At 37.9% G+C, this 25960-nt stretch overlaps 1 protein-coding gene across 1 annotated transcript in view; it reads right to left on the bottom strand.

Moving 5' to 3' along the window:
• The window catches only part of LOC109997916 (CUB and sushi domain-containing protein 3), a 221823-nt gene that overhangs the window by 177272 nt on the left and 18591 nt on the right, over positions 1-25960 (bottom strand). The window contains exon 3 of the mRNA XM_065958064.1: positions 480-592. Within this exon, the coding sequence (XP_065814136.1) occupies positions 480-592 (113 nt within the window). The remainder of the gene's footprint in view (positions 1-479; positions 593-25960) is intronic.

The raw sequence follows: 25960 nt of genomic DNA, 5'->3' as shown, positions 1-25960 counted from the left end.
GTATGGCTGGGCGGGATGGTCACAGAAGGATAGTTCATATTTAGACAGCTCCCTGCTGCACTCAGCTCGGCTTCAGCACACATAACTCTGTTCATCCATTAGTTCAACTAATTCCCATCGCCATCTGCCATGCAATTTCAGATGCACCTCTGGAGTCGCAGAAAAGGTTCAGGACTTTGGGGGTAGGGATGTTGATTTGGAAAATATGAGATTAATTTGCTTAATTGAGGTACCTAATGTTTCCATAACTCAACAGTGAAATTCCGGCAGGAAATTAGGTGGAGGAAGTGTGACCACGCATCCCTCTCTTAAAAATAAATTGTGCACATTTCTCCAGGTTAACGGATTTTTCTGCTAAATGAAGAGGTGGTTTATGAGAAAGTCCTTCTGCCCTGGATTTCATGTCTTTTAATTTTTCATTTAACCAGACTTCCCTTAAAGCTGTAAAAGATAAAGAACAGAAAATTATGCTTTCTTACCTTCATAAGCTGCCTTAAATCCATGAGCGCTTACTGCAAAGTCACTAGTAAGCCTCAGTGAAAAAATGGAGCCAGAACTGGTAACAGGTGGAGGTATGGTAAATCCTGTTAACCTGCAGATAAGAGAAAAATACATCAGTAATGTGTGATGTAAGGCATATCAATCATATCCCATTCAAAACAGTTGTTCCTAACCTTTTTCCTTTGAGACCTTCTCTACCTGAATCTGAGAAAAACCAACCCTGCCCCTTGTTTTTTTTACACCAAGTCATATTACATCACGAGGGGGGCTTGTGCTCTCTGACTCTGGCTTAGCTCAATGTGCATAAGTAGGTGGTACCGAGTCCGAGCGATTGAGTCGTATTGCGTTTAGTTTTCCTAGTCTTGCACTTAATTTTACCAGATGTTCATGTGGTTCAATATTGTGTATGTGCTGGTTGCACTGTTTCTAGCTTGACAGTACAAAGTTTTTCTATAACAGGAAAAGGAATGGCGCTAGCTTTGGGCCTCAATGCAGTTTGTGCAGTTGAAGATTTCTTACTACAAAGAGCCAAAATCAGGTGTTTTATGTAGTGTTGGGTGAATTTGCGCAACCTACTGCCCAGTCAGCAATGACTCCACTCAGAGGCAAGCTGCGACTGTGACTCGTAGTCAAAGAAGCTCTAAACTCACTACAGTGTTGTTGATAAATTTAGCTAAATGTACCACGCTGAAGCTCAGTTAATCACATGAAAACACATTTTATTTCCCTCAAATCCTTCACAATATAAGGCTCTAGTTATTTTTTACTTGAAAAGCCTTTATTATATGACAACTATACAGGATATGGTGTTTCAGCAGGAGTGACTTTATAATAATAAAATGTATTCATATACCGCTTTTTAAAATACAGTTATGAAGCACTTCACACATACAGACAAAAGAAAACAATGTGATCCAGATATACATTCATACCAAAGATGTATACATACATGTACAGTACACAATCAGGCATACACAAGTCACATATCAGACAAAAATGTTCAGGACTAGAAATAACAAAATCTGATGGACAAGGGAAGGCTGTTCAGAGTTTGGGAGCTTTTATTGTAAAAGCACAATCACCCCTGGTTTTACATTGGGAGCGATGAACCAAAAGAAGCTGCTGATCAGATGAACAAAGAAGCCGACCACCACAGTTAGGCTGTAACAGCTCAGAAATTCAGGTGCCAGGCCATGTAGAACTTTCTGAGTTATTAACAAGATTTTGAAGTTGATTCTGTGTAGGTAACAGGTGTAGTGAAAGGAGAATTGGAGTAATGTGCGACCAACTATTATTTTTTGTTAACAGCCTAGCTGCTGCATTTTGGACTAACTGAAGACAGGATGAAGAGGATCGTGTGATACCAGAGAAGTGAAAGTTATAGTAGTCTAATCAAGAGAAAATAAGACTGTGTACCAGTAATTACGTGTTGTGTGTGGATAGCATGTTTTTATTGAAGTAATATTTCTCAAATGAAAAAAGCAAGACTTAACAATTTTGGTAAATTTAACATTAAGATGACAAGATTAAGAGTATTAGGCTTGATGAAGAAATCAGAGTTGCTGGTCGTCAGCATAACAATGATAAGAGATACAGGTTTGTGGTTAGACACCTGAAATAAGATCTGTGGTTAGCAAAAGCTTAAGAGATGTTGGTGTTTTGTTAGATGACATAAACTACGTTAGGTTATACCCCCACTTGTGAATTTTGGAGTTTTTACGCGTCCTTAAAAAGGCGGTTGCTAACAAGTGGCTAAATGAGACTACAGTGGTTGTCGGGGACATTAAACGTTATCAAGCCGGACACAAACGCCGGCAACTCTCCCACTAGTCTGTGAAGTCTCCTGTAGGTGTAATCTTTGGGTTAAGGCAAATATTAGGTTAATAAACAATTTATTGGGGTGCTGGTGACGCGGTTTTTGGTGCACGCGCCCCATGTATGGAGGCTGTCGTCTCAGGCGGGCAGCCCGGATTCGTTTCCCGCCCATGGCCTCTTTCCCGCATGTCATTCCCCACTCTCTCTCTCCCTGATTTCCGACTCTATCCACTAGGGTTAGGGTTAACCCCTAACCCTAACCCTAACCCTATCCCCTGTCTCTCCATTAAAAAAGGCACAAAAAGCACAAAAATAAATCTTAAAAAAAAATAATAATAATAATAAATAAACAATGTATTAAGCTATGCGCATTGGTTTATCGAAGATCGTCTGAAGCATAACAGTAGTGACGTCACAATCATCCGACAGTGGTGTAGTTAGCTTGTAGCATAACGTTAGCTTTTTACTTCTTTCAGCTGCATTAACGCTCCAAACATCATAAAAATGGTGTTCATCTGTGAAGATTATTCTGCTGAACAAAACGCCTACGCATCAGAAACGTGCGTTTGGCACAGCGCCTATTTTCTGCAATGATCCAAAATCCAGTGCAAAAATCCCATAGGGGAATTCTCCATAGACCCCCATGGCAATGCTACTTTTGGGTTGGCCTACAAAAATACATCATATAGCTTTCCTTGTAAGCACGGGAAGGGCAGGAATGTGTGCTGTTCCTTTCCCCAATGCTTTCCACGTAAGCACACTGGAAGGGTAGTGAGATCCCAGAACAGAGCCATACCGCCAAATACAAATAACTGTGTCAAAGTGTCCTTCTTGACAAAGTTCGCCTGATTGAACAAAATGTTTAGTAGATGACCAAGAGATAAAACAACCTAAATCTGCGGGACTCCCAGATGTTACGTAACATCCGGTTGTCTGTTTTAATTCCGGAAATAAAAGCAAACGTACAAAAACGAACACAGGAGTCACTGTAATATGTTAATTCATACATTTCTTATAATAATAATAAAATATTAATTCCAAGTTATTTTCCGACTAGTTGATTCAATGGGGTCTTCAACCTCCAAGTTGCTTTTTTAAGGGTTCTCAAGCAAAACCAAATTTAAACATAAATTTAAGACCATTCAACCTCAATCAAAGGACACCATCGTTCTTTCTGTAAGACATTTATTACAATCTAGCCTTTTTCCTTATATTTTAAGATTTCAAACAGGCAACACTTTGGGAAAGTTGTGAGGCAGAAACCAAAACACAACCTGGGTCTGTTAAACATTAACTACCTGGGGTTAATTAAACATCTGTCAATTTTGTATTTAAATTAGATAGGCCAGCAGGTGAAGTGGCTGACCGTATATTTACGAGTTTCTGTTGAGAGATATCAGCACTAAAACCCAATGACTCACAAAAACTGTACACCACAGTAACTATCGCTAAAAATAATGACTGTTCCAAGACCTCAATTCTCACACCACTGCTGAGTTTGAGCACTGCAGCATTTTGTGTCTAATAAAATAGAAATGCTTTGAGAATTGTGATGCAATTTGTCGACCAATAATATACTGAGTAATATACAATGAAAACCCAAGTGAAAACCTTCCCTATTGTTGGATAGCGTTTGAGGGCTGGCAGCTGCATTGTAACAGACTGCTTCATTACTGCATTTCAAATTAGGTGCGGATCCAAACAAATCCATTTACTTTCACGACGTCGTAAACAAGATGTGTTGCTGACCATTCCTCAGAGGCAGTTGCTGATGTTCTATCGACCTTTCACTGCTGTAAGCCAGGCTGTGCTGCATGAACACAACTTGTGCATCAGACAAAATGTCTCCTCTATTTCCATCCCCATTTTAACCTTCTGTAGCTAGCTTTTTTAGTGTGACTAAACCTCTACTTGACAAGGACCCACGTGAATAATGTCTGTAGAGGAACAACTGTGTAAAAACAGAAATCTTCCAGTGACAGCAAAGAAGAGGATGTTGTATTTACAGCTTCAAAAGAGTTTCCAATTACAGCACTGTGAACTGTGCTGGTCCTTGCAGTAAATAATTCCCCTTAGTTGCAGGTACTGCACAGCATGCCAACATACTGCTAAAGTCAATTGCCAGATGATGCAGTATTGAATACATTTATGAGGTAACAGAACTTGATCTTGTAAGAAGCTTAACCGCAAATGCAGCACTGTACTGAATATGAATCCTATTAGGGTTCAATTTAAAGTGGAGGCAAAATGGGCATTAAAAGAAAAGTCTATATGGTTAGCTCAAAGCAATCATCAAGAACTGGAGGCGCCGGTAACCTAGTGGTGGGTGCCACCACATGTACAGAGGCTTCAGTCCTCAAAGTTCGAATACGACCTGTGGCTTCTTTCACTATACACATTCTAACACCCAAGTAAAATACTGATGAAAGGCATTAGAGGAATGATTTTCTGAAAAAAAAAAAAAATTAATATATAGAATAATAATTATTTTTGGATATTTCTGGGCCTGAACCTGTGGGCAATTGTGTTCACAATAGAGTAGTAATGAGTCCTAAAACCCAGAAATAAGTAGCACTTTTCAACCTTTTTTCACCACAGAGCTTATTTTCAGCAATGATCCAAAAACCCATGGAACATTATTTTGCCTTTTAGTCGGTGGAAACGGCACAATGCTGACTTCCGGGTTGGCCTACAAAAACACGTCATCCCTGCGGTACTCTACAGGCCGCATCTTTTGAGTCATAGAATTTTTTTTTAACATTATGTTATAGTCTCTATCTCATTCCTATGCTTTCCATTTTATGAATGTATAAAAGGGCTTCAGGTCTGTGTATTTGTTGACAAAGGTCAGAGCAGAGAGGCAAGTAGTGCCCAGGATGACCAGTCTGATTGGACTGCATTCAAAGAACATGTGGGACCTTACTGCAGAATTGTGCTGAGGTTTTGGGTCCAAAACATAATTGCACCTTTAATTTGTCTATTTTACCTTTTTATTCCTCACAAGGCCCACTTTCCCTCTTCACTCACTATCTAACTCACTTGTCCACTGCTGAGCTCGCTTTCTTACTTCACAGACTCAAAACCTTGAATGTAGACCTGTTTCTTTTAAAAACTAATGCACTTCTGATTCTATGAAAGGCACATTTAGAGGGCATTTTATCCATTTGACATTAAAAATTGTGGTATTCAAAAAGAATTTCCCATTCTTTTGACCATGCCATTTCATTTGGAGGCCCGAAACTATGTTGTACTAAGTTTAAAGAAACAGAAAAATAAACAATTGCCTATTGTCTGCATTGAAAAAGAAAAAGCAGAAAACACATGGAAATGAAATATGTTGGTTTGCATCTCTTTGGTTTGACTTTGGCATTGCACAAACAAGCCCCCAAGCTTTCTTTTGCAATACAACTCTCTCTTAGTGTCATTTCCAGAGGAGTTCAGGAAATGGAGGGTTCAGAAGTGCCATATCCATAAGGGAGTATAATATTTTCAACAAATCTGTTTTGGGCCAAACTGGATGGTCATTAAAATTTGTCCAGACCCTAAATCCGGGGAAGGGCATCAATAGGGGTACTAGTAGAAGTGGTACATTTTGCCCATGATTAAGAAAGTTTAGCCAGCTCTTATTGATGTGTTGCAGTCTTGACTATAACAGGGTGTGTGCACATTTTCTTAGTTCAAATCATAGACTGTAAATATTACTGGACGAACCCTGACCCGTCTGTTACATAGGCAGCAAATGAGTCCAATCGAGGGCCGCATCCATATTGGATTTGCAGTCTCATCCTAACTTCGTATCAACCTAGCAACAGCAGTAAGGCGGGACTTAACTCCGCCCATTCAGCTCGACATTAGCAGTCCACTTGACAGCATAGCTAACGGCTAGGCTGCTATCATCCCCTATTCCTGCTCGTCCTGAGAAAACTCTATAAACAGTAAGTTAACATTTAACTTTTCTACAACAAAGTTAAAACAAATTATATTCAACCCAAATATTTTATTAAAGTCTTAAAACTACACTTTTTTAAATATACAACCATGGTTATTATTTATTCGTCAGAGCAGTTAGACTTTGTCAGTGTTAGCAGAGAAATACATTAGCAAAGTTTTATCCATAAACTGTAAATAAATATGAGACATCCAGAAGAAATCAATATTAGTAGTAGTTGCAGCTACCTTGTTCAATATTATTCCTGCAGATGTGGCTAATAACAAAAACACCCTGAGCTGTCACATGTAGTTAACTGTACATTTTGTCTTGTCTGAGGCATTAATTGAACACCTTTGTATTTCTCCTATAGACACAGTGTGGATTATTGGTGACTGGTCCGTCGAGGTGCCCAGAGAGCTGCAGAGACAGAGGAAGAAACCTGAGCCTCAACAATATCTGCATTTGTTGGTTCTTCTGGGGTGGACTTCGGTTACTTCTCTTCAACAACTCGCTGCGAGGGAGATCTCCCCTGGATGGCCTGAGTGATGACACCTACAGGCGGAGAGCTGAGATGGGTTTTAAACCTCTTGACAAACCGTTACACCGCGCCCACCTATCAAGCTGGTCAGCTACACACCTTATTGTGAATAACTCTTATCCTTCATCAAATCAAACGACCCCCGTACAGTGTGTGTTGATCGAGACATGAGCTAATCAGACCTATTTGTTTGTTTTGTACCAAGCTGTAAACATGTTAATCTCTGCTGTAAAAACAGGCTTTTTGAATGTGGTTTTTCAGGTGTGGTTTTTTTAAATATTTCTATATAAATGCACTCCTTTATGTCTACTTATGAGTATACATTTCAGATTTGAAATGACAAGACTAAAATGTGCATTAATGCTCAACTCAATAGCTAAGGGAAGGAAGTCTACTTTTACACAACTTCTTATTCTTTCGACATTTTTTTTTAACCAAATACTAATGTAGTTAATTTCTGAAAGTCGGATGGAACAGAGTCATTACAAAAATATGCCCTTAAACACAGCCCCACTCTTAAATCAAGATACATGGAGAGTAAATAAGATCAATAACTTGTGAATAAAAACACAGTTAAAAATGATTTAGAAATGTAGTCTTCCCAGATCAATATCACATAATGTCAACTTCTCCCATCTAAACTGGACAAAGGGTTTTAAAATGGGAAGAAAATAATTTGATTGCAAGTTGTTTGGAGGAGATCTAGTTTAATTTGAACAGCATGAATACAGTCTTCCAAAGTGCAAACCCTCCTCCTTCTTCTGAAGCTTGTGGAGCTCGTTGATGTACTGCTGTCTTATCTGCTGGCCATCTTCTCTCAGCAGAACTTTGACTGTTGAAAAGTCATTCAGAAGAAGCTCGAGCATGTGACATGGATCCAGGAGAACATGGACTTTTAGTGAGGGGTCTTCAGGATGACAAAGAAAGAGAGAAAATATCAGTTATTCATTAAATCATTTTGTTTGTTCTCATTTATTTTTCTGTATTCATCTGTGTGTAAGAGCACATTTATAAATTCAACAGTGTACTACCCAGACAACAAAGGTACAGTATTCAGGTAATCAACATCTATTCAAAGTTAAGAAGATAAACATTATTGTAATCGTGCTGTTTTCAGCTCTCTCACTCACACAATGATATTCCACATCAAATTGTCTCAGATTTTGGGTGAGGAAAAATTAAGCAATTTATTGTGGATAGTACTTCATCTTAACATGAAACAAATATAACCTGAATTATTTAAATCATTAACAGGTCCCAACTCTCTGTGCTTCAGTACAGAACATACAGTAACTCATTTATTATTAACATGAGCTCAGTACATGGCTGTATTCTTCAAACTATTTCTTATACTTATTGCTTTATATCTTTTCATTCCATGTTATTTATATTTTTACTGCTCTATTATTTATAAGAGCATCTGTAATGATTAAGAACTATATTAATAACCATATTAAATTTACCTGAACTCGTAAAAAGTGATTTTTTTAAAAATTTGGTAACAGTTTGCACAAATCTTAAGACACTACATCAACCATGTAACTTTAATGTCATCCTCTATAACCTACACAGCACATTAGGTTCAGTTCACTTTATGTTACTGACGGATAATTACTACACCAAGTTTGTTTTTTAATAATAACATTCATCATAACGTCAGATAACCATATTTACAGTCTGCGGTTAACCACCGAGGTGAACCTTTAGCTTCTAACATCACACAAACTCATTATTTTCACCATCTTAACAACAAACATTTCTAAATAATGTAAATAATGAGCTACACTGAGTACAGTTAGCCGACTGGTTTACAAGCTAATGCTAAACAAGCTAGGTCCGTAAATATAAATACCAACACGAGTACGCAGTAAATATAACACTACTATATCACTTACCGAGAAAAACTGAAGCATCAACTTGTTGGATGGTCTGTTAACCGCACAGCAAGCCATGTATGTTGTCAGATATGTGTTAAACAAACTCTCCAAACGAAGTAAAAAAGAGGAGAAATCAGACGGATCAAGCTGTTAGCCTCCTGACCTGACAGACAGATGCAGCGCGCAGAGCTGTCAATCAAATCTGACACAACCCTTATATGGGCATAGTCGTTTTCCTTAATAAAATAAAATCCGTTGAGTTATAAAAAAATTCACCCCCCCCCCCCCCCACAGTGTGAGGAGAAGGGGCCATCAACTTATCAGATATATCTTGTTTTTTTGAACCAGGCTGTAAACATGTTGATTCCTGTGGTAAAAACGGGCTTTTTTGGCTGTGGGCTTATGGCACTTCCGGCGCTTCTGCAGCCAGCCTCAAGCGGAACCTCAAGGAACTACAGTTTTTTGTACTTCCGCATTGGCTTCATTTTTCGAGACCGGAGGTTGCCCCTTGGTTCAAATTTAATGGCTTTTAGGACCATTTTAAAAGTTCAAAAAGGAAAAAACAATACAATTAACACGGCAACAGAAATTGTCAAACTAGACAGTATACTCAGTTAAGAGTTGTATTAACTTTTAATAACATTTAAACAGCATAATAGTTTTGCTATAGCATAACAATAGCATACATAATGAACATTAGCTTACAATTGTCGTCTCATTAACTAAAATCAAACTATGGTAGTCCAAAAGACCCAGTCCAAATGAAGATAAGGTCCCTCTGCATTAACCATCAAATCATTGACAATCCAGTCAGTACAAACTTTCAACCTATAAGATAAGCACAAGATGATTTCTCTTTTTCTACACAAGTCCAAAGAACTCTCATTGCAGAACTTATTCAAACAGTGGATTGACCCTGATTGTCCATCGACTCTGGTCACTCACATGTCTTTCATGACATGTCGCAACTTGGCAGTCTTCTTTTCAATTTCACTATCTATGACTAGCATCTGGTCTTCCTTTTCCTTTTGCTCTTGACTTCAGCGTGTTGATTTTGTCATCAGTGTTGCCATTTTGGTCCCTGCATTCTCTGCTTGTTCTGCTAAGTTGACTGCATCCTTTTGGAGACTCTTGCATACATCTTGCATAGATGTTCTCCTCTTCTTTAGTACATCAAGGCTTTCTTTTGCAATCTTTCTTTTTAGATTTCACTTTTTTTTCTTTCCTCATTCAGGTAAGCTCTGAATCTGGTAGATGCAGTTGTACAGTTGTCGAGCATCTCTTTTGTAAAGGCCCTTTGGTTAGTGTGCCATACACTTTGCATGATCACTGAGAAGTACCGTATTTTCCGCACTATAAGGCGCACCGGATTATAAGGCGCACCTTCAATGAATGGCCTATTTTAGAACTGTTTTCATATATAGGGCGCACCGGATTATAAGGCGCATAGAATAGAACGTGTTTACAACTGAACAAGGCTGGGAGACATTGTGAATATATAAATATAAATACGTATAAAACGTAACGTATAAAACTACAAAAACAAAAGTACATAAGACGATTTCCCCAAATAATCAATTATTTCTTTGACGTTTCTCTTAACTCTCAAAACGTAGTTTTATACGTAGTGCATTCACAATAACTCAACGTTGTTCAAACGTTAATGTGCATATTCACAATATCTCCCAGCCTTGTTCAGTTGTAAACACGTAAAAGAAACACAGTCTGATACCGCTAATTCAAACATTAGTGCAGGGGTGCCCAAACAGTCGATCGCGATCGACAGGTAGATCGCTGACTGATTCTCAGTCGATCGCGGGATGTTTTGTCAATATAAAATACAATTGTAAAATAGAAGTGATTTCAATTTCATCTCATTGCACTGTTTCCCACACACGATACCTGTGTTGGGAGCCCAAGTATACTTCCGACCTGTGTGTATTTAATTTTTCATTTATTCATGAAATTGCTGCGTGCATGAGAGAGCGAGCGAGCGGGGGAGCGAGAGAGAGAGAGAGCGCGCGCAAGAGAGAGTGCAGGCATGCGCAATGACGTGCAGGTAAAACCGGGGAGGTAAATGTTTTACCAAAAAGTGATATATAGAAACTATGCTACGAGTATTAAGCGCATTTGATGAAGCTGCAGCTACTTTTCTCTGCTCCTCTCTGCTGTCATGACTGTGAGCATCGCGGGGGACGAGACACACCAACAAACAGCACACACACACACACACACACACACACACAAACACACACACACGCACACACACACACACACACACACACACACACACACACACACACACACACACACACACACACACACACACACACACACACACACACACTCGCACTGGAGCGCCAGCCACCACGCGAACCTTTTTACTTTTTACTTTTAGTGCTACAGCACACAGTTGATCCGTGATCGAGGCGTGAACACACGTGACCCGGTCAAACAGTCGGTTGGACTTTACTCCGTTCACTCTCACCGGGTCTGCAGCTAATTTAACAAAAGCAAAATCATCTCACAGCAGCCTGCTGTAGTCTGTAGTCTGTATTATTTTTTACAGAACTCTCATTTATTATTTTCTGTTTGTTGTGTGAGTATTAAATGCGTTTGTAGGCTGTTGGTAAAGGCTATGGCTCACTATGTGGACTGGTAGATCTCGGCAGACTGGTAACTTTAAAAGTAGATCTTGGTTCAAAAAAGGTTGGGCACCCCTGCGTTAGTGCATAACTCAACATTGTTCAGTTACGTATAACACGTAAAGCTCACTTTTTCAGTTCATTCCCCGTCCACGAATCCCTCGAATTCTTCTTCTTCAGTGTCCGAATTGAACAGTTGGGTGAGTACGGCATCCAACATGCCCGGCTCCCTCTCGTCATTATCCGAGTCAGTGTCGCTGAGCGCCGTGTACAACCAGTATGGATCAACCAATTAACCAATTTATCCATATATAAGGCGCTCCGGATTATAAGGCGCACTGTCGTTTTTTGAGAAAATTAAAGGCTTTTAAGTGCGCCTTATAGTGCGGAAAATACGGTATATGCGATAACGGTGTCCTCTGGTATATTCCACCTCTTTATTAATAGAGAACCCCTGTTCGACTTCTGCTTGCCCATAGGCCAGGAGCAACAACTTCTTACAAAAACTCCAGGGTAAGAGGTACCTTGGTCTCGTGGGCTGAAGTTGACAGTTTCTTTGAACAGGAAGGACTCAAACTGCTGTAGATGCAGAAAAAATGCAAGTAAATATTTACAGAATATCAATAGTAAAAAAAAAAAACATTAAATATGTAGTTTTGAGTCATAGCAAAATCAAAACAGCATTATTTTAATTATTGAAAAGTCAGTCAACAATTGTTTTAGCCGATGTTCACCAAAGTGTCATTCATTTTTGTGTTCTTATCTGTACTACCCAACAAATACCTTCCATGACACTAGCAAAGTAATATGTGTAGTGTACCATAATTTTAATTTGAAATGTCAGTCAGCACCCAGTGTGTAGCCAATCAATTCACACAATCGTGATTATGTTGAACAGTGAATACTCCCTGTTAAAGGTAGGGCATCATTATAGCATTCAGCTGGTATTCTGTCAAAAATGGTTGGAAGACTCTTTAAATTGGGCAACAGGAAGGGATCCTTTCGGGCCTCAGTCATGATGTCATATGATGATGAGCTTGGATTGGGAACTGTCGTTGTTTTGACCAGGTCCACATAAGTCACAATGGAGGGCCTAACTTCAACTGCTCTTCCAACTGCTGGCAAGTTTTCCAGCTACCAAGGAAACATTGATGATTTTGTTGCAGAGCTTAATTCCTCTTTTCTTGCTGGTGCACAGTTGAAGAGAGAGTGCAGGACTGAGTATTTTCTCCATCTGCCACACTGCAAAGCCACTCTTAAAAGAGTTGTAAAGGGTATGGAGGCCACGACTTTCTACTATTTCAAGATGAGCCCCATCAGATTGCTCACAATGCTCTGTGAGCTCCACAAACTTCCAGTTAAATATGGGTCCATCCATGGACAAGGACACCATGTTCTTAAGCTTGAGTTCCTTTGTACTCTCCTGCAAATATGAAAATACAATATAAAGGACAGTAAACTTGTGTCTAATAAAATTATAGGCCCAACATTTTACTAAGTCATGTTATCCATGTATTCATTTTTTACAATATTCTCAATGTGTTTGTTTTTATCTTTTTATGTGAGGAAACACCAAGACAAATTATCTGTATAAAAATTGCTAAATTTAAAAAGCCACTGATTGCACACATAACTTACCTTGAAATGTTCCAACATATCATCTGCTGTTGAATGGCCCATGAAATGTGATCCAAAGAAACGGGACTCAAGTGGTTACCATTTTATAGGTTGTGCAGTGTCTTACATGCAGGTCTTATGTATTCTTAGTGGACTCATTCATGCTATTGTCGAACATAATGACAACCATCCCCTTCGTTCACTGTGGAGATAAGCACCTTATTCATTTAAGGACATGTCCAAACTAAACAAGATAAGCTAGCTTGTTCCTTGCACAGGTGAATGCTTGTACTTTCAGAATCGGGAAAAATTTCCCTGAAGACTTTCTGATCTCCCTTTGCTGGAAATTAGGTGGATACACCATATCTAAAACACAAGGTTGCCATTTAATAGTGCTAAGTCTGCAATAAGCCACATTGGTCATCGTTTTTTCTCAGATTTCAAATTAGCTATGTGTTGTGAAAAGTAATAATCACAGGCGCTATGCAAATAAGATGCAGTAATCAGAACCTGGGATACTATTATTTAAGACTCATTAGCCGGGATACTCTATGTAAACAGACTCAATGGGTATGGTAGTTTTCTGAGAGCAAGCATAACGCTGGTGCTTTTCAGATTTCATGTGAGAATCCAGTGCTTTACCACCCATTGTCCCAAGTTTGAATGTTTTGCGACAAAGCTCACCGCGCCTCATACAAATCCAATCTAATCCAATCCAACTATGATACATAAAACACAAAGAGAGTGCGAGATGTCAAGTATGTAAATAATTCATATTTTGCAAATCAAAATCTGATAAGCAAAAGCCTCGGTATTTCCTGAGTCTTCTACAACAAACAGGATATATGAAATAGAGATATTCTCCCATGAGCACAAGCTAGGTGGATAAAACGTCATTGAAAAGGCTTAGCTCTGTCAAACTGAACCACAGACTCATGTTTCAAGTCTCAACAGACTAAATCCTCTCTTAGATTGCACTGTTGTCATGATGCCACAAAATAGGCAGGGGAATGAGGATGTCATGGGGTTAGGGTACATGAGGGGAAGACATCTCCTCTAAAGCTGTCAGTGGAAAGGATTAGGAGGTGACAGTGGAGGCAGAGCTGGCCATATTCTGTATTTCTGGACTTTCTTCAGACGAGACAGGTCAAGTCTCTAGACATATGGATCAAGATGACTCATAAAAAAAGGAAAAACAAATCATCAACAAATGGTAAACTATTTCAAAGAAAATGTGTGACTACTGACATAATATATTTAACCTTAAATAATCTTGTACTATAATGGCCTGTCAAAGCTTCTGAAAGGGGACTTCAACATCTGTCTAAAGAAGGTTTAAAAAGTTTGTTATAAACCTAAGCAGCACATAATGACTGAAGGATGCCTCTGACTGCAAACTGCAAAAAGAGATCTGGTGTTAGCTGCCACTTGTTGCTTTGGCAACAGGAGCATCAAGTGAATGGTTGGAAAAAAGTTAACATTAAAAAGTTAACATTAAAAAAGCAGATAATGCAATAATCTGACTTTGGCAGATAGGCCAGACTAACTATTTGAGGAGGTACAGGTGCCGCAGTTGAAAGCATAGTTGTCAAATTAACACGCACAAGAAGAAATAAATGTTGATTTTTTTTTTTTTATTATCTTAGGTTTTTCATGAAAGTCAAAAGTTTGTCATAGTAACTTCAGTCAATAAAAAGCCAATTCTTGACCTTTTAAGGATACTTGGCAATGAAATATGCTGTCAGTCTCTGACAAACACTTGCCATTAAACCATTGTATACTTGCACATAGTTCTGTATATATATATATATATTTATTTATTTCTCGTTTACTGCACATAGTTCTGTTTACATCTGGTCACTACTGCACATAGTTCTGTATATATATATATATATATATATATATATATATATATATATATAGATATATAGATATATTTATTTCTCATTTACTGCACATAGTTCTGTTTACATCTGGTCACTACTGCACAGAGTTATGGTTACATCTGTTTACATCTGTTAGTCCGATCACTGTCCACTTATATCTACTTTTTATACTTTGTATTTTTAAGTTAAGTTTAAGCTTTAAGTTGTATTTAAATTGACACTTTATATTTCGGTTAAAATGTTTCATTTACTTGCACTGTTGTTAATTTACTGCTCTGTGTGCCTTTGAATTGCCCCCCGGGGACAAATAAAGTTTTTTTGAATTGAATTAATTCAAGTTTGCTGGAGAAGCCTTTGCTGGCTCACTAGTTTATAGTTTCAAACTACAGGGAAGCGCAATTTTATCCAGAACAACGTAATTTACCTGTTTATATCACGTAGAACAAAATGGGAGACGATATAGGAGAAATGTATAAGGTTAAAGCAAATTATGATTCCAAAAGCAGTGTTAGAAGCAATAATGATATTTTAATCATATCATACTAAATGTGACATGATGTATGCATAAAGGAAATATTTTTGTGTATTGAGTATTAATACTGAAGTACAGAGCAGGTTTGAAATAAACTTTTCAATGCTTTTATGAGAAAAAAATGTTTTGAATAGAAAATATGGTCAGCCTCTTTGGGGACCAAAATGCAGTTCCATTTGTAGCCAATCAGTAACGCCATGAGGTATAAGTGGTCCAACAAAATTAGAACCAAACGGTTTGCAAACAAAACTTTGATGGTTTTGATAGAAGCTGTTGAAAGACAGCTATGGCAACCCCCGATTATGGATCAGAGCAACACCAGGGGCAGCAGAATGAAGAGTGTGAATGGAAGCGGGGTGCCAATGATTGCCTGGATAGATGCAGCCTTTCCTTCCACCTGAACACACTGCATCAGGCCTGAAGGTGGCTGTCAGACATTCTGGCCATCTGATTAGTGTGACAGCGCAGCACAACCCATGGAGAGTGCGAACAGAGAGAGAGAGAGAGAGAGAGAGATGGGAATGATGTACCTTGATTTGTCTGGCTCTTTGTCTCTCTACCTCAATTTCTTTCCTTCTGTGTTGCACTAGCTCCATCTGTTACACTTGCTCTCTCTCACTTCCTATTTGTCTTCATTATTCACTGTTTCTTATCCCTTTCTAGCCTGCTGGTTAGGTTGGTTGCTGTCACTTTGCCAAAGAAATACACTGTTCTTAACATGACACAAAGAGGTTGTGTCTCCTAGGGGGGAAAAAAGCAAAACAAAACAACAGATTGTGGTGAGAAAGGCTTAACCGTATTGACTAATCATATAGAGTAAGCAATAAATGATACATTCAGTTTATTATTAGAACTATTAGAATAAAGGCTGTAACTAAATTTAAGTTATTTTGGAAGAAATTATTAAGTTATCAGACACAAAGTTAAGAACACTTTAGAATTTGCCTATAATGAATCATACTTGCTGTGGACTGAAGATAGAAATGCTGTCAGAATGGTCATCTCATTCAGTTCAACCATGCAGTACTGTAGTATTTATTGTCTGACAAACTGTTGTAATTAAAATAGTTGACATGTAATGCTCATAATAAGTTACGGCTAACTTCTTTCTATAGCATCTGATTCACCAGAAGCCATCAGCATATATTTTTTCTGCACTGCACTTGTACTTTCTGCTCTGCATTCTCTATAATGGAAGAATTAACACTTGACACAAGTGCTACCACTTGTCCCATGAATAGTACTGCTCAGCCTTCAGGATTTAATCATGAGTACCCGATGAGAGTAGCAATATATGAAAGAAAGGTCAAGAGTCACAGAAATATGTTTCACCACCTAAAACTCACCTGAAACAACTAGGAGGGTAAAGAATGATAAAATATGCAAGGCAAATGTCAGGCTAAGTTGCATTAACCTCTCGGTTATTTCTGTATTAATGCCTGCTCAAAAACAAAACAACCACAGCTATAATTTATGCATGTAATGAAACTTTGCCACTCCATGGTAAAACTACAATTACGACCTTGCAGTTGTGTGACTCTGCTAATCGGTCAAGTTGTCATTTACATCCATTAGTTACAGGCACAGAGGATATACATATTTGTACATGGAATTTTTATTTTTTATTTTATGCATTACAATTTAAACAAAACAACAGCATAAGTAGACCTTAAGCAAGAGAGGTTGCAACCCCCCTTTATCATATTACTTGAAGTACATAACACCAAGGTACATTTCTCTCTCTTTCCCTCCCTCTTCTTTGCAAAATAGTGATTATTAGACAACAGTTCTTGCAACAACAAACAAACTGGTATACCAAAGTCAGAGCAAGGGGATAGTGTCCACTAATTATCATGAACGACAATGATTTCTCAGATGGATATACGCAAATACATAATTAAAAAAGATGTAATACAATTAAAGATGGTTGTTGCAGATAGAGGGGATAGAATTAAGGTCCTTGACCTTTGAGCATCAAAATGTAACCAGTGATCCTATAGTCCATATACTTTTTTGTGTCAGGTAGAAGATATTCCATCAGGTATTTTAGTCACAAGAATGGTTCAGCCACACATAATTACAGACAGCTGATCATTCAATGTACAGACAAACTTAGTAGTAATAGATATAACCAAACACTTTTGAAACTTTGGGTCAGAAAGTGAACCGTGCAACAGGTTCTGTCCAATAGTATAACTTTAAAGTGGGATATACTTATATGAGCCGCAAGTAGTCTTGTAATAGTAGAAGCAGGATTTTTCACTTGTGATTTCATAAATCTTCCGTGACTGAAAACTATGTATATTTTTCTGGATTTGATTTTGGTTCAGATTTGAAAGCAGATCTGTAAAAAGTGTGAAAGCAAAGCTGAACAATAGAACTACTGCATCTTCACTGGTCTCCTGAATCGTTATTATTATCCACTCAACAATTCGATATCACGATACATCTTAATTCATCTTCAATTTTCTATATTACAGCATAGAGCTGGGTATTGTATTTTATCGTTGCATTATTCTTTAATAAACATTTAAAACATTGAAGTACAGTATGCTCTGGAGTGCACATTTGTGCCTGAGCTGAATTTGCAGCAAAATCATAATAAACATAACAGTGCTGTAATGGCATGAAGAAAACTATATGTAAAGTGCAAAATTGTGCCTGACCTGAATTCACAGCACCCACAGTGCCCCCTGTGGAGAGGGGTGTCATTGCAAAGGAAATAATCAATCTCAGGATTTCCCTGAATAGATATTGAATTGGGAAAATAATAATTGCAATGCATTGATGAATTGATTTTTTTAACCAGCCCCAGCACAAGGCTACTTTTTCATAAACAAAGACAAGCAACTCCTTTTGTTTAATTGAGAAAGTGCTTTAGACATCAATTGTATTTAAGACGAGTTGTGTCAAGTTGCTACTTCTGAAAACACCTTGTTTCCTACTATGAATGTTTCACATTAAGAGTACTACAACTACAGATAGGCCGGGAACTTTTATAGTGAAGCACTTGTCGTAAATAGAACATGTTTGAGGTGCTGGTGGCGCAGTGGTTAGTGCACACACCCCATGTATGGAGGCTGTTGTCTCAAGCGGGCGGCCCGGGTTCACATTCCACCTGTGGCGTCTTTCCCGCATGTCATTCCCCACTCTCTCCCTGATTTCCAACTATATCCACTGTCCTATCTATCCATTAAAAGGCACAAAAAGCCCAAAAATAAAATAAAAAATAGAGTGTGTTTATCGTCGAACGAACACAGCTTTAGCCGAGCTTCTCGATGACGCTGTGTGAGTCAACTGTGTAAACTGTGTTTACAGCCGCCCCTTTAACCACGAGTCACCAACACAGCCCCCTTCTTTTGATCATCTTTGACTTAAGACAGTGAGACATTAGTTTAAAAACACATTCAGCAGGTAGACACGCTGTAATGAAGATGCTAATCCGTGCTGCGGTCGGCTAAAGAGACACTGATTCAAGCCATTCCAGCACAGCCTATCACATACGTGGAGGCAGCGGAGCCCTGGACAGCGTGCAGGAACAGCTGCTCTGCTCATAAAGTCAGAGCAGAACAAGCACAGGACTGGGATTCAATTTACTCACCACCGTGGACGGTAGGTTGAACAAACTAACTCAAAGCTGTGCTAAACTACCGCATTAGGCGGCTGGCAGATGCTGTTTCCAACTTTAGTCAGCATCGATTATGCCATGTCCCTGCATTGATACATCAGTTGTCAACGTCTGCATCACGATGCATCGATTAGTTTCAACACCACTACTAAACAAGTCTATGAAAATGTCTGGCCATACCGAATTCAAAACATTTTGCACAACCTGTTCCTGCTTAAAAATATCTTCTGGGTGTGGATGTCCTAGCGGTTAAGTTGCACCTCACATACAGACGCTTTGAATTTCCCTCGGGACTAATAAAGTATCTATCGATCTATCTACACTATAAGTCCTCCAAGTGGGCTGGCCTGGGTTTCAGTCCAACCTGTGGCTCCTTTCCTTACAATCCACACTCTCTCCCCAGTTTCTACCCTACTGTCCTATCTAATAAAAGGCATGAAGGCCCATGATAAATTTATAAATCTTGTCTTGTCCATATGATTGACTGTAACTACTGTTCAAGCAACAACCAAATGACACAAAACTTTGAGAAAATTTTAAAATTGAGACAAATGTGTTCTGATTTATCCCATGAGGGATATACAAAATAAATAACTATCTAAAAAAGGATGTTCGAGATGGGGAATTTTTTTATCACTACACAGTAACGAAAACAATTCATACCCGAGTTTATTATTCCATGAAAGAAAATCCTCTAAAGCCATTGAGGAACAGAGCCCAGTGTCCCTTGTGTGGATACCTTTCCATCTCCATGTCACCTGATAGTCTGGAGTCTTTGATCATGGGAGGAAACATACAAATAAATCCCCACATATAGGTACCATGTGAAAACTCCACCTAGAGGACCACTATCAATATGTAAACCAGTTAGCTTCGAGCCACCGGCTCAGCCACCATGAAGATGTTATTAGTGATAAACAATTATTTTCTGGAATGTGATCAAGGTTTACATTCAATGTCACCTTAAGTACCAAGCAAAAGCCAATTTTGTCACTCAAACAGTCTCAAAGTAGGCCGTGGCGATTAAACGATAGCGATATAATTTTTGTCAATATAAATACTTAAAATGTTCGCTAAAAGTTTGATAGAATACCTGTAATTACACCATCCAATCACTGGGAGACGGCGCTAATGCGCAGTAAGCAGTGGGCCAATAAGTGTGACTGTACAGCAACAAACTGTCATATCAGCATTTTCCAGCACCTTGCACTGAGCTTATGATCGTGAAATGTCCCTGTTTAATTATAATTTGTCATGTTATGACAATAAAGAATAATTAAACCATAATTAACCATCTGGTTTCTTCAACTTTCACTCAGGAGCAAAAATCAGCTTTTAAATTTGAAAGAAATAAAGCTGTAATATTTATCGTGATAATAATAGATATCGACTGAAATTTTTTATCATGATAAAATGTTTTGTCATATCGTCCAGGCCTATCTCAAAGCCTGTGTACATTGTAGATGCACGCTAAAAGTTTAGATCCATATTCAATAGAGGACCACAACCACACAACTGCAGCACGAGAATATGACTCTAAAGCAGGGGTCCCCAACCCTTGGGCCTCAGACCGGTACCTTGGGCCATTTTGAACCAGGCAACAAACACCAAGTCAGAAACAAGAGGTCGGATGTAATTGCCAAATATCTATTTTTTGTAGATTGTGTTTTGATTTTTATTTTCCAGGAATGGCCAATCTTTTTTCTTTTACATCTCACAAGGTAAATTATTTGCATTAAATTACAAATATTTGTATCAATTTCATTCAAGTAAAACCTTTAATATGAAAATAAATGTTTTTGTCACAAATGGCTCAAAGCTGCACATGCAGCACATGCAGGATGAGCGGCCACTTTCATTTAGTAAGATAGTGAGGAGAAAAACAAGAAAGAACAGGCAACATTAAAACAATAAAAGCTCAGGGATAGTGAGGATAACGGAGAGACTCTCCACTCATTCAGCTCTGACTGCCTCTGAAACACGCTGCACCTGTCACTCAAACACATAACGCAATGGTACAACCACCATTTCCTCAGGAAAACAGTCAGAGTCACACTAATGGTGAATAGAGTTGCACTCCCCCCCTTTATTAACCTGGTATTCAATCATAATCACAGTAATTGCGAAATGACAGCAGCAAAAAATCCCTTAATGGGGTCACTATTTGTGCAGGGTAACCCATGGAATAAAAGGCTTTATTACACTCTTTACCTCCTTTCATCTACCAACCTCCAGAATATAATTTCAGTATAATCATGAGTGCTTCAACCAGCCATACTCAGGAACTCAGGATTGTACATAATGCCACTGCAGCACTGACAAGAGGGATGGGGGACAAACTTCACAGAGCAAAGAGAATACATAGATCAATGGGCAGGCACACTAATCAGGTCCATCACGGGGCTGTCGATTCTTTTCATGTTAAAAATTAATTGACGCTTTGTCGTGATCCCCTCTGAAATTCTGCCTTAATTAATTAACAGCATTAATAAATTACAGGTCTCTTTTAAATCGCTATCAAAGTTTCCATCTATAATTTCCCCAGAAGAAGAAAACAAAAGTAGAAAAAAGGGTCGCCTGTCATTATGTTTGTCTTTTTTGTTCCAGCTGAAGCAACACCTCAGCCAACAACACATCAATATACCCTATTCTGAAGTCAGGGAAAAACAAGGGAATACTGAGAAAAGGAAAAGCATCAGGTGTTACCATGTGGTAATGAGGGTCATTTAGAATAAGTTGCTGGAGGAGCAGATTGGAAAGTTTGTGGTGCATCTTTCTTATTAAACCCAAAAGTTAAAGTAAGTTAAACCAAAGGTAGGAAACAAAAAAACAAGGTAAGACAGCTAGCTTTTTATGTTTTGAAGTAAAATAATTGTGTAACTCCAGGAGTTGCAAAAATTTACATTTTAGGCACAGAGGTACAGTGAAGACTTTGTCATGGAATCATCCTTTTCTGGCATCACACACGTTAAGTGGCATATAATTGATTATTAATAAAGGATAAACACTTAATATGGTAACACTTTAAATTAAGGTCACAATATTTACAATTAACTAGTTTCTTATTAGCATGCTAATTAGTAGCATACTGGCTGCTTATCAGTCAATATTATAGTAAGTGCTTATTAGTAACTTATTCCTCATGACCAAAGTCTATAGCTGATAGGCCATGTACAAAGAGTTTAACCTCAATACCCTCCCAATTACTGCTCATTGATATTAAGTTAGGAATTTATTGTACATAAATTATGATCTTCTTATGCTTTTCTTAGTATGGCCCAAGTAAAGTAACTGCAGTTTTAAATCTCCTTGAAGCACCAGTTTTAAAAAAACAAACAAAAGTAAAACACAAAACACAGTAAGTGGCACAATAAAGATGGAATTTATAGTGGCATAATTTGTTGTCGGTGATTGTATCCAACAGGATACAAAGTATAGATCATTTTGAAACTCTAAAGGGCATGCTGAGTCTGAACAGGGGGCCGTGCAAACCTCAGGAGGTTATGTGGAAACGTATAAAAGAGTAGCAACCTCATCAGTGAAAACATCTCTCTCTACTAAATTGATTTGAAAAGATTATCTTTTTATTTCCAACATGTAGAAAGGAGAAATGAACCTGAAACAACATCATAATGCATAGGATATTTTGTAAATTAAATTAATCCAAAAAACACAAAAAATAAAACTGGTTAAAACACTAAGGTGGCAACTGAAATTGACAACTTTGAAGATGAATCAAAGGTCTGTTTCCACAACAACTATGAGCATGCTTGAGTTGTCGCCCTTGTATTTGCTGACCCTTGTGTGACTGCATCGCAATGTGCTTCCCATCCAGTGCATCCAAACAGTTCAGAAATTGTCAGTGATCCTCAAAGTCCTGGGCAATTGCTCTCAATGTAGGACTGCTGTTGGACACTTTCAGAAAGGCAGGCCAAAGGACCTTGTGCACATGGATGGAAGGACAGTTAGTGATTTGTCAGATATGCATCTCAGTGTAGTTTCAACAAAAGTAAGTATTTTTTTCCTGCTATTATCAATACATACAAGAGCAATTTATTTATATACATTTTGAACCAAAGGAAGAATAAACTCACCAGATTCTCGTTCAAAAAAGCTCCATCAAATAGTGCAAAATGACCCTTTGGTTTCTCTTCGGAGTAGTCAGTGCTTCACCAGCAGTAGGGATGGGGAATCGTTGAACGGTATCAATACTGGTACTGCTTATCAAAACCGATACGGATACTACTCTTCATTATTTGGTGCAAAAAACTAAACACATGACATGAAAGATGCCTTGATGTAAAAGACATAACATATATAACTAGAGATTTCAGCACAATAAAAGGATACATTTTATGTTAATGTTTCAAGGAAATATTTCCAATTTACCCTAAAATGGTGTATAAGACGTACTTTTAATACCTATTTTTACCTCTAAAAAGTTAGCTGCGTCTTATACACTGGTGCAAATTATATCTTGTTTATACACTAATACAAAAGTGATCTCAAACTGAAAGAAAAACATCCTGCTGACTTTTAATTATCATAAGTATCGCTCACTCTCTTCTTTGGAAATTGTAAACAAATGCACATGGGCTGCGTGCAATAAAACTTTCATCTGACATTGATGGCACTGATGACAATAATTAAAATACAAATGAAGAAATATTAAATATATTTCTGATGGTCTTGTTTGAGTTTGTAAGTCACATAGAGGCATCATCATTAATTAATCCCACCCTCACAAATCTTTCTTTTTATTTCAGGCCCTGCCTACCAATCAAAATGTGACCTCTGAACCGTTACACCTCTATCCAACGTTATTTTTGGGATAAGTTAAGTCAATGGAAAAGGTACGCGACACAAAACTTGAAATGCAGCTTGATGTTAGAAGAAAAAGAAGCATGTCAACTGTCCCTTTTTTATCTTAACTAAACCTCTGCCAAAACTTGTGCAGAAAATCACAGACAAACTCTAAAAACAACCACTTCTGTCAGCACACCTACCTATTTCTGTCTGATAACTCACACACCAGTGCATCTGCATTTACTACAAAATCTTCCTTTGTACTTAACAAGACACAATGTGTGTGTTCCTCTCAAACAGCTGTCACTGTAAAAAGAGCCCGCCACTGCAACTTAACAATGAATGCCTGTTGTTTAACAGTGAACACAGGGCACCAAAACAAAACCTTTAATATTTGCATTTTTACACGAAGCCCTAATAAAATACTCATTCAAATAGTTATATTAGTTTTATGTTGATTTTGTTCTGATGTAGCCTACAATATTATGAGATATTTGTAAACAAATGCACTTCTGGTCTCCATGCAGTACAACGTTCATCTGACATTGATACAGGCACTGATGACAAGAATGAAAATACTAATACTAAATAGTCAATACTCTTCTGATCTGATGGTCTTGTTTGTGGTTAGGTCACATAGAGGCATCAATTAGTGCCATCCCCCATACAAGAAGCCTAACAAAAAACTAACAATTAAGGCTGTCCCTTTTCTTTCTATTTGGTTTGTTTTAATGCACAATCGCAGTAAGATGTGTTATCAACTCCATTTAATAAAAAACGTTGTATTAATCAAAAGTAGCCTCATTTTAAATCACAGAAAAGACATCTCCCATTTGTAATGCATCAGTAACATCAGGATAAGTTTCAACGTGTCACATCAAGCACAGGTGCACTTAATTACACTAATTATGGCTCCCCAAAATACTAGTGCACTGAAACTAAGTCCCCAAACTAACGTCAAAACACTCCTTTTTGATACACAATGCATCAGTTTCTAGATTTTTTTAATACTATATGCATTTTTTTCCACCATAAAATATAAATTTTCCCCAAGGTCAGCCTGTCGTGAAATGTGTACCAAAAGACATGCGCTTACTTTAGCTTTTTTCCTAGGTACTTCCTTGCTAGCCCTAAACTTTAGCATCAACAGAAGTAGGCCTATCGATAACGTGGGTGTGTGCACTTGTGCTTTTAAAGAGAAATTGATTTAATAAGCCACTTACTTTATTTCCTCACACACAGGTGAAATCGACGCATAGTCTCCCGTCTCATCTTCATAAAGTCATTTCTATCTCATGAAAAGTTGGCGTCTGTTAGTTTGTTATCTGCTGCATTCAGGAATTATAGGAAATTTGGATTTTCGAGCTGTTGATTTATTTTCTTGACTGATAATAATTGATTGAAAAAAGAGCTACAGTGAAAACACTTGTTCTTGTTCTCAGTTTAAATATTAGCCAATTTATCCGCATCAACACGTTTTTAGGTAGCTAGGAATGAATCATGAGGTTATTATTGTCACTGAAGTCATCAATCTGGCACTAGGATACTTACATTTAAAGAAACTAATTTATCATAGCATTTGAAGCAATATCAACAGCAAATGTGATCACTTATGATGCCTCCCATAACTTGTTTGATGTTGTGCTATTATACTCTCATTAAACTGAAATTACTGGCATTAAAATACCATGTGTTATCAACACCTGGTTGGAGTCCGTGTTTTTTTTCAAAGCTGAATATTATGGTTTGGCTCAGTTAAAGGTAGCACAACAGTGATTTCAATGGTAGCATATGACAGTGGTTTCCAACCTTTTTTCCTTAGAGCCCCACCTTCTTGTATCTAAGAAAAGCTCCAGGACCCACACAAGAAAGTGATACATTGCTTTAAAAAATAAACATACATTTTAAGAGTTTTCATTGATAAAATCCTATCAGATTATGCGCACACTTGTTCTTACCGAAAGACCTGAGAATACATTTCCTGGCAATGTTTTCACATGATTATATTTAATAATTTCAAATTTTGACAACCTTAGAGCAGACAGAGCCTCATCTGAGGGGGGGTCCAGGATAGGAATCAATGGCCTACGATATTCTTTACCAGACCAATCGAATGTAAAATATAGATAATAACTCATGACACTGACATTTCTTTGAGACATAAATCTTTATATTTTGAAGAAA

This window comes from Labrus bergylta, chromosome 8 (genome assembly GCF_963930695.1).
Source record: "Labrus bergylta chromosome 8, fLabBer1.1, whole genome shotgun sequence".
In the NCBI taxonomy this organism is placed as follows: domain Eukaryota; kingdom Metazoa; phylum Chordata; class Actinopteri; order Labriformes; family Labridae; genus Labrus; species Labrus bergylta.
This window is presented reverse-complemented; position numbering and strand designations above follow the sequence as displayed.